The 10615-nt window shown below is 42.3% G+C and overlaps 1 protein-coding gene across 1 annotated transcript; it reads left to right on the top strand.

Moving 5' to 3' along the window:
* The first annotated feature begins 3025 nt into the window (after window positions 1-3025).
* On the top strand, window positions 3026-10265 carry LOC112572500 (protein PRQFV-amide-like). The gene is made up of 2 exons (XM_025252213.1): window positions 3026-5796; window positions 10022-10265. The coding sequence occupies exon 1, from the start codon at window positions 4096-4098 to the stop codon at window positions 5791-5793; it is 1698 nt and encodes a 565-aa protein (XP_025107998.1). The 5' UTR covers window positions 3026-4095; the 3' UTR covers window positions 5794-5796; window positions 10022-10265.
* The last annotated feature ends 350 nt before the right edge of the window (window positions 10266-10615 follow it).

Raw genomic sequence — 10615 nt, 5'->3', positions numbered from 1 at the left:
ATTGATTAATATCGATGTTTATTATTGCAGGATGTTAGCTGTGTAGTCTGTGTGAGGTTGCTGTCCTCTCCTCTACTGCTCCTTCTCTTTCATCTCTCCCTTCCTTTTCCTCTCGTCTGTCAATTCCATCTCTTTCCGTTAATCGTGGCGCAGCCGGTCTATGTGAACAGGGCGGGCCGGTTACACATATTTTATACTTATATACACCCAAGCTCACAAACTCGCACACATGCACTCTGTACATTCTACAGTAAACAAAACCAGTGGCTGAGAGTACGCATATAGAGAAGACAGAGATAGGTAGATGGGTAGAAAATAGGTATATAGGTATATATAGAGGTAGGTAGATAAGTATTTAGGGAAGTAGATGGGTAGATAGGTAGGTAAGCTAATCATCAGGTAGATAGGTAAATAAGTATTAATTTAATTAAACAGGTAGATAGGGTGGTAGGTAAATAAGTACATATGCAGGTAGGTAGTAGGTTAATAGGTATGTAGATAACAGAGGTAGGTAAATAGGTAGATAGTGAGGTAGGTAAAAATAAACTGAGGTAGGTAGTAGGTTAATAGAGAGGAAGATCGGTAGGTAGATAGCTACACAAATAAATAGATCGATAGAAAGGTAATTAGGTAGATAGGGAGGGAGGGAGGTAGGGAAATAGGTAGATAGGAAGGTAGGTGGGGAAATAGACATATAGGTCCACAGGTAGGTAGAGAGGACAAAGAGAGTGAGAGAAGCGAAAGAGAGATGCACACGTACTTATACAGTCAAAGTACATTTGACCCTAGTAGGTAAAGGTTAAACAAAATAACACCAGAAAATATTGTAGTTACTTCTTCTCCTTGAGCTGGTTGAGTCAGTCGCAAGTGTACAGAGACATCAGTATGTAACTACTGAAACTGGTTTCTCCAAGACATTTTCCACCTTATTCACGGTTTGAAATACCTCTTAACCCTCTTTCCATTGAGTCCAGTCTGATGGACCGAAGGCCTTTGAAAAGTTCATGCAAGAAGTATATTCAAGATAACACGAAAAAGCTTCAGCCCTGCTTCAAGTGGATGGAGTTTATCAAGCATCAGCTCAAGGTACCACCCAGAGAGAAGTTACTGTTTAGTCAGCACCACCATTCCTAATTCTTTTTGGTTAATTGAAACCAAGAGTAAAATTGTTAACGCAAGGACCCGATGACACCCAATGACATCGGATGTGGTTTATCAATTTTGTCTAGAATGTGTTTATGGTTTGTCCTTTAATCATACAAATAACGAAGACAAAGAAATAGTCACCAGGAGAGACCACAAGACATGGACTTCTAGTAAAGAGGTCTGGAGCCGCCAACTTCCTGTGAGAAAAGGAAGAAAGGATTGTGTATCTTCAAGGGTGCCAGTTCTGGAGACGAAACAGAGAATCCTTTTCCTGCAGCTTGCAAAATCTATGGTGTCACGTGGTAGCAAAATGTAGGTAGGTCGTACTCTGGTTCAACTGGTTCTATGCTCTGTATACAACAAAACAAACAGTATTGTTTCCATATTCATACGGTTGATACCAAAGAGAGTAGATCAGTGGTTGATTTTCTTCCATCCCATTCAACAGCAGTACCAATTGCCGCAACGGCTGTTACAAAGATATTACAAAGACTTCCGATGAAGCCATTTTAACTGCAGGGGGTAATCATCGCCCAACTATACACAAGCTATAACATAGACCCCTTTAGGTAGAAAAGCATCTGAAGCTGTCCAGATGAACCCTACATCTCAAAGGTCAATCATGGCTGTCATAGAGTCAGTCGTACGACTGCTCAGTAACTCTGGTCACTCTAACGAAAGTTAACGAATTGACTCGACCAGAAAACCGTTATTTTTTAATAATTTTAAAGTTAGTCCCGCGGGTCTAGACACAGTATAAACATCGACCTATCTACCCTCCTTTCCTTCCTCTCTCTATCTTTCATCTGCTAATCGTCAGGCCTGATTACTTGTGTAAGCCGTCTCCTACATCTGGTTCTATCTCTCATTAACGGGTTCATTTCCACCCAGAACCACAATCACCAACAATTGTGACTTGCCTGATTGGCTTTGCCGACCGCAGAACAACGAACATAGAGTTACTCGCTTCAGAAGGAAGAAGCTGGGACCCTTAGCATCTTCCTTTCTGTGAAGCTTGCCGGCACTGACCCTGACCAACAGGCAGAGACAGTCCCTTTAGCATCACATCTCCCCCCTCGTCCTCCCAGCCTCTCCATTTCCCGCGACTTGCAATCACTGTCATTAATTAGCCGCAAAGTCATGACAGTTTTCCTGTCTCTTGGACTTAGAGACAACGCAGTCAAAGCAGTTTGCGACAACGAAATCGATTGTCGCCGCAGCTGATGCACTCTGTCTGTTGTAAAGGCCAGGGATGACGACTGGATGGTGGGGTAAGGGTGGGGAATAAGTTGGTGGGCGGGAGTTGGGGTGGTGGTGGTGGTGGAGGAGGGGGATCAAGGGATTTGGAAGATGGATGTGAAGGATTGCTGCATCATCTAGAACAACGATCCCGCCAAAACGCGTAGTTTATAGTCGTTTAATCCACCTTCCAAGATATTTGTGCAGCTAAGTCAACGGGAGGTGTGCAAGAAAAGAAAGTTTGGGCTAAATGAAGCTTCAATCTCATAATTGAGGAAATAGCAGAGAGAGAGAGAGAGAAAGAGAGGGAGAGAGAGATGCAGAAGTAAAGGACGAGAAAAAGAAAAAGGAAAACTATTGTTATTAATACAGAGATGTGGAAACTAAAACTAAAACTAAAAAGTTATCACAAGATGTAATATATCAAAAGTTGAAAAATCACAATCCTATTATTTTTAATGCCGATTTTCTAATCTTCTCCTATTGGACGTCAAACCACGTCTGCATGGAAAGCCGGAAGACATTAAAGGACAGAAATACAACTTGACAACAAGATTCAGGCCAACTTTCGCATGACGAATGTGTGCGCAGAGACATAAGAGTTTGGAACGTGGAGGTGGGGAAAGGGTTTGGAAGAGCAGTCTGCTTGCGTAGGTACCACTGCCGTGATTTGCAGGTGGGCCGTGACAGATGTCTCCAAGCTTCCAAGCTTCCAGCCTGACTGGAGGACTCCCTGGCAGCCGCAGCAGCACCGGAGCCGCGGCCCGCTGGCAGACGCATGGCAACTGTTGCTCCAGTGCTGTGCAGCGCAGTGAGTGTCGCCTACGTTGTGTGGGGTGGGAGTTGGGTGGTGGTGATGGAATTACGGTGGGAGGAGGGGAGAACGGAGAGGGGATGAAAAATATGGGGGCGGTGCCACCTTGCGGTAATTATAAAGGGCGCAACGCCCAAGTCTTCCTCCTTTTGAACTGAAAGCTCTGTCCCGTTGCAGGACGGTCAGGACACGCAGCCAGCCCCTCGACCATCCTGCCACCAGGTAAAGTTACAGACGCAGCAGCAGCAGCAGCAGCAACAGCAGGCGGCAGTACATTTTGTGCATTTTGATCGTCCTTCCCACGTGATGCTTTGTTTTCTTTCCTGTGGGACAAGTCAACCTACAGCCAGCTGCAACTAAGAACCGCCCAGAAACGCGCGCTCGACACGGCTGGCACGTGCATGCGGTCGACTCAGATCACGCGTGTGACGTTGTGTGCGCGGAAGTGGGGAAGAAAGAGAACTGGAGAGAAAGAGCTGAGATTAAAAACGGGCGAGAAGTAACCATGGACGCTACATGTTAGAAAGCTCTGGATACGTCCCCCTGAGATCTTGCTTCTAACGATCAGACCTCCAGCCGCACCCGGCGATACAGGAAGCTTGAGCAGAAACTTTCTCTTTCAGTTTTGCTGGCAGTGCTAGTCCTTTGCCAGGATAGTTTTCGTTTCTCGCCTCTGCCCGAATTGGAAAGACACTTTCCTGTACTTTTCACGAATTCTTCGCTTTCCATTTTTAACGAACTGCTTCATACCTGAGTTAACCCAGACTTTCATTGGTTGCTGTTCGTGAACTGCATTTTAGAGCGAAGATTTGATGCTGTGACTTTCGGCGGCATAGCTGAATAAACAAAAATCACTGTATTTCACCAGAAAAGAAAGATTGTCTTATCCATTTAGAATGGCTTGCCGTGTGTTACAGGACATGTGTTTTTTCGTGACGTTTTTGCACCTGGCTCTGTATTTACCTGGCTGCCTGTCTTCTGTCTTGCGCGCTGGCGACAACGACAACCGAAGCATCCTGTCCTATGGAGCCGCCAGAACACGACGGGACATCAGCAGTGGAGAAGCAACTTACCAGAAAGAGGAGAGCGACGACTTCGAGAAACGCTTGCGGGATTTCATAGGCAAGAGAGACAATTCAGAGACAGACGTGCAGAAGCGACTCAGAGACTTTGTGGGCAAGCGCGACCCAGAAGCTGATTTCGCAGGAAAGGAAGATGGCTCCGCAGAATTTCAGAAGCGTCGGCGAGATTTCGTGGGGAAGCGAGGCTTCGAACAAAACATGGAGAAGCGGCCGAGAGATTTTGTGGGTAAGAGAGACCCTGTTGACGATGACGCTAGTGACCTTCTGGAGGAAGACGTGGCCGAGAAACGATTGAGAGACTTTGTGGGCAAACGAGACTCTGAATTCGCGGCGCAGGTTCTCGGTACGACCAAAGGACATCGCTATCTTGGGGGTAAGAGGGATGCTGAGATAGACGTGGGCAGCCCCGAACTGTATCCTGCTGCAGACAAACGCCTCAGAGATTTCGTGGGAAAGAGGGGTTCTATTCCCGTTTTCGCTGATCACTCCAGTCTCTCATTCGACAAAAGACCGAGAGAATTCGTCGGTAAACGATTTGCTGGAGTTGACTACCCAGAGCTCGAGAAACGTCTGCGGGACTTCATTGGTAAGCGCTTCGCTGAAGAGGATTTCTCGACTTACGAGAAACGTCTGCGGGACTTCATTGGTAAACGCTTCGCTGACGAGGATTTCCCGTCTTACGATAAACGTCGGCGAGACTTCGTAGGCAAGCGGTTTGCTGACGAAGATTTTCCGTCTTACGACAAACGACTAAGAGACTTTGTGGGCAAGCGCCTCGCTGACGAGGATTTTCCGACTTACGAAAAACGATTGCGGGATTTTGTGGGCAAACGTCTCGCTGACGAGTTCCCGTCTTACGAGAAACGTCTGAGAGACTTTGTGGGCAAGCGTGATTCGCAGGACGAATACAATTACGAAAAACGATTGAGGGATTTCGTTGGCAAGAGGACGGCTGATTACCCGTATGTTACATACGACAAGAGACTGCGGGATTTTGTGGGCAAACGCTACTCGCCTTACTCTGCTGAAGACTTTGCTGCCTACCCCAAACGTCTGCGGGACTTCGTGGGAAAACGAGCGTTTGCCGAAAGTGACTTTTTTCCGAACGCAGGACGAATCCCAGAAGAAGGAGAAGAGAGATCATCGGACCCAGTGGCTGTTTCCCCGTACGTCAAACGTCTCAGAGACTTCGTGGGCAAACGGAACGTCAACACGGAGGGTGGTTTCCTGGGCGTCAACGGCTGGTGGCCAGAGGAAGCAGCCGACGAAGAGACCCCGACTGTCCTCGACAAACGACGGCGCGACTTCATCGGCAAACGACGGATCGGCGGTTACAGGGTTAAAAGGGTGCGGGAATTCGTCGGCAAGCGAAGTGTGTCGCTACCCGGACCCTTACCTGTGAGCGATACCACGCGCGTCTTTGGCGTCGAGGCTCCAGAACGCACTTCCGGTGGAGAGCCGAGGCCGTCACCTTCTGCGACCGCGGGCACAGCCGACGAAAGCCGAAAATAGCCGGTGAGTGGGACTGGGAGCTGAAGAGCAGAGGACAAGTCGTGGGAGGTGTCAAGAATGTCACGTGACACAAGGGAGGGTGGATGATTTAAAAAAAAAAGCTTCGCGTGATGTTTTGATTATCGGCAAGGTGACAATCTGACGTGCAATATTTATCAACATACTCGAGATGCTAATAAATCGATTGGAATTACAGACCGATGCAATTGGATCTGCATCTTAAATAAAATAAAAATCATACTTTATTTTTGAGATCGTGTTTGCGCGCAGAGAGGCATCAGGCATGTATCATGTTTCAAACGACCGAGTCTCGGCAGCACTGCAAGATAAACATATGCTTGCTCATTGAGTAAACACATGCTTATTGTTTGTGCAAACCCTCATTGTCAGGCAGTCCCCATAATTCACCAGCTGTAGTTGACTCTAGTCAGCTCGTAATCTTCTATTATTTCATATTCTTCCGTAGGTCAGGTTGCCCTAGAACAATTGTGAGATGTGAATGTTTATAACAGTCTTCTGAATATTTTATTTCTACAAGTTTTATTCTTAATGTATTGAAAAAAATCCTTTCTCTTTAAACATTTTGTTTAATTTTGATGAAACAGTTTATTCAGTTTTCTATAAGTTTTAAATCACAAACTGTCCAGATATCAAATGTCATCTACTTTTTTAAAATGTAAGACAAACTTTGCCGCCAAACGATAATTATAACAAAGAAATGAATGGACAAAATTGTAATTCTAAACATCATTCTACTCAGTAGTGGACGAAACGAATTTAATTTTTTACGCATAATCATAATGCAAGAATCGTTTATGAAGCTTGCTTTTAGACACAATCAATTTATGGTTCTGGTTGCGAAGGTTTGATTATTGTAAACAATATTAATGCGCGGAGACATTTTGCAGACAGTAACATCATACGCAAAAATGAAGAGCTGCTGTAGAGTGAGAAAATAGGATTTCTAAACAAGTATGAGAGAACAGTGACCAAGGCAAACATTCTGGGAATGGCAATTCTAATAGTTTTAACAAAAGCTTGTTATTAAACTATGAAGAAAAAGTAGAAGTGGAAGAGAAAAAGGAGAAGTAGAGGAATAAGTAGAAGACTATCTGGGAGGAGTAGAAAAATAGAAGCAGAAAAATAATCAGGGTTTTTTTATGGTTCAATTTTGTTGTGAAAATGTAGTAAATCTGTCACTCTTAAGACCTGCTTTACGATTTCGCGAACCTTCCATAAAGTTATGTAACATACACGGTAATACATATCTTGAAAAGCCTCGTTGCGGCTGCTTGCTGCCTGAACTCCCCCTTAAATGGTAACACTATACAATTATTTTATTTTTGCAGCATCTCTGTTAATAAAAGAAAGGACACACACACAAAATCATGGACGCAATCACGAACTAACAAACACGCATGCATTCACGCACGCAAACAAACACATTAGAAATTGTATGACTTAAAGAGATGAGATTATTTACACTAACCCTTCATTTACAATGAACAACAAATATAAGAACATTATGCTCGGTCCCAGACACAAAGGAGTGTTAGCAGCACACATTGTGTTTCTAATTTCTGAATTTCAAGACCCAAAGAGCTCGCCTGACATTTACTGTTATTATCATCTGTGGTTTGTCAGGTCAGACAGTTCAAAGCCAGTCAACCTGAAAAAAAGAAGTTTGCCTGCTGACACTAAAATGGTTGTTATAAAGTACAGCATTCAGTAGTTTATAGCTATTGTGCTCCTTTTCTTTTCAAGCAAAAGATACAATTTATTGAGAAACAAAAGATTGCGAGATTGCTGGTCGAGCTGAGATATCTCGCACGTAGGGTTCAGGGTGAGCACAGTTCAAGTTGGATAACCCTCAGGTCGACGAAGGATGCGACGATCTCTTGTCAGTATGAAGTTTCTCTGGCAGGAGATCCGTTTAATTCCTGCTGAATAAAATAGTTGAGAAAGCAAGAGGAGATAAATCAATAGGGCGGTAGAATAATAGGGAGGATAAGCGTGTAAAGAGAAAACAAAGAAAGATAATTAAGCAGGAAGTAAAGATAAGAAGAAAGAATGAGAAAAAAATGTGAGGAAGATAGAAAGGAAGGAAGAGGTTAAAAATGAATAACAGGAAGGAATGAGCTGGTAAAAAGCACTGCACTTTTAAAAGCTCCAGTGATAATCTGTAACACCTGTAAAATTATTGATGTTTTGTTTGTGTATGTGTTCTTGTATTCATAACGATAAGTGCTTTTTATGCCGTGGTCAGCATTTGAGCTTGTAAGACAAAGGAACCTCTGAAATTTTGTTGTAAAGCTTTCGTCGGTAGTGCTGTCTGATAGCAACATGCACGCACAAACGCACGAACGCATACACGAACGCATACACGAACTTACGAACGAGCTCTCGAACGAGTGCACTGCCGCGTGCACGTACCAGTAGTTTCACTTACATAATTTATCATAAGATCTGGCTTAGCTACATCTGCAGCAGTGAAAATATTCTACAGAACTATGATAAGATGCGACTTTGAAATAACAATTAAAGCATTTGTTTTTGTTTATCCTAACCGATTACAATCATAAGTTATTTGACTTAACCTCATACGTGATGGACTGTGTAAACTTTTTTTTCCATGTTATTCAAAAATTTTACATCTTTTCTGAATTTTGGTGCGAACCTTTCCCCATGATTATAGAGCAATATGCATTTCTAATGTAATAATTCTTTTCCTGATCTTCAATTTTAATAGAAGTTATGACATAGGAAGTTATTTTTATTTCACGAATATTTTTACCTGCCAAGGATTCACCTACTCGTGCTCACACTGACCATTGAGGAGATGTTTATCTAAGTGCATACAACACTTGCGTAAATGTACTTCAGAATGAGCATCTTTAATGCATTATACTCGTTTTTTGATGCATTAGCTTGCTCCATTTCTGAAGAGACACGAAATGGGTTTTTTTTTGTAACTTTGGTTGGCATTTCAAATTTGCATATGAAATCAGTTTTCAACAGATTATTTCCTTGAAAAAGGAGCATTATTGTAGAGGAAATCTCCTCTTCCTTCCCTGTCTTGTGGAAAAATTGTACGATAAAATCTGGTTTTGAAGTCATAATACCAGTCCTGAAGCGTCTTTGAAAAAGGTTATCGTATGAAAAGTCCTTTTGTGGAAAAGATGTAATTTACAAACTAAAACAGAAAAAAGCCTCGAGGAGATGTTGAGCGAGTTTTCTAAAGAGAAGCTAATATACAATGTCTCAAATAGTGTCCATCACTCGTTGTCATTGCCCTAGTCGTTTTGAGAAAGCTTGATGTTATCGTAGATTCAAAATATTGGCAGACCATGTATATGGCTAAAATGTTTACAAGAATGGAAAACTGTTTTTTTAATCAGTATGTCAAATTCATTACAAGATATTATTTTCCAAAATCTTAGAGAACAATCTTTGTCAATTCATTAAAGAAGCATACAGCCATTGAAAAGCACAGACAACTCACGACCACAGTATCATCCATGGCCATGAATACATTTGATAATGTCACATCTCCTCTATCGTTGTAGTACGCCGAAGTATCCATGAAAATCCCCGATGGCAGGTGTTTTAATTATTCTTATCATTAATACTTTTCTTAGGAATATTATTTTGTACTTGCTTTAGTTAAGTGAAATTAATTTTGATTAACCTTTAAATTGCAATAATTCAGATTGAGAACGTAAGGAAGGCATTAACTGTCATCTGAACAACAAGACGCTTTGGTGAAAATATTGTCATTATTTCGTATGTCAGATTGGAGCAATCATCTCACAGAAAAATCCTCTGGAAATACCTTTATTTACCAGTCTTAGTATCCTATATTGAGAAAATTTCAAAATAAAAAAAAAAAAAAATCAAGAAGTTACAGTAGGTTCTAGCTATAACAAGGAACGGTAGATGTTTCCTGTAGTGAAAGCTAATCCGGCAGATTGTCTAGCTAAATTTTTTTTCGTGGAAATGTGTACATTACAAATTCACACAAACAATCGGAAACTTAAAAATTTATAAATTGTTTTCTCAACAATATTTTTATCCTCCCTCACCGATTATTGGAGAACTAAAGATAAAAAGGTTAAGAAGGGGGTATTTTTTGACTCGTTTTGAGATAGATTACTCAAAATTCTTTACAGCCAAAAACTGTACACCAGCAAAACTTCTACCCAGCCCAAACTGTTTACTTTGATCTTAGACAACTAGTCCACCCGGATGTTGATCCCTGAGATGAGGAGCTCTGAGTTGGGTCTTAGCAGTCACGTGCCATGCCCAGGAAGAGAAGCTTGTAGAAGTCTATAGCAGTGCAATCCGTCCCGTGACCATGGGACTTCACTCTCGTGGCCTCCCGTACACAAGGGTCTTGGATACCTCACTGCTTTATGTTCTCATGTACACATGCCTTCGGCAATCTAGCTCAGACAATAAACCGTGAAACCCAGTGTTTGTGCTTTGAAGTTTTTGTCTTTTGAGTGTTTCTAGAAGTGAGAGATGCCGTACGTACGTACGTTGCTTACATACAAACATGGACGCCAGTAAATATATGAATACGAATATACTTACACTCTTTTCATGTATTGTTTTTATTTACGTACGTATAAAACAGTCCAATAATGAAATGAGGCTGCCACCAAGAAGACACTGTCCTCACGACCGATGCACATAAATCACAAGTTTGCCAAAGGTAAAAAAACAAAGAATCGCACATGAAGAGAGTTATGCTACTTCCGTTTAAAAGGTCGTCAAAATGCTGATACAACAAACAAGAATACACTTTTAGACACTCAGACCA

The sequence above is a fragment of the Pomacea canaliculata genome, linkage group LG9 (assembly GCF_003073045.1).
Source record: "Pomacea canaliculata isolate SZHN2017 linkage group LG9, ASM307304v1, whole genome shotgun sequence".
Classification (NCBI taxonomy): domain Eukaryota; kingdom Metazoa; phylum Mollusca; class Gastropoda; order Architaenioglossa; family Ampullariidae; genus Pomacea; species Pomacea canaliculata.
This window is presented reverse-complemented; position numbering and strand designations above follow the sequence as displayed.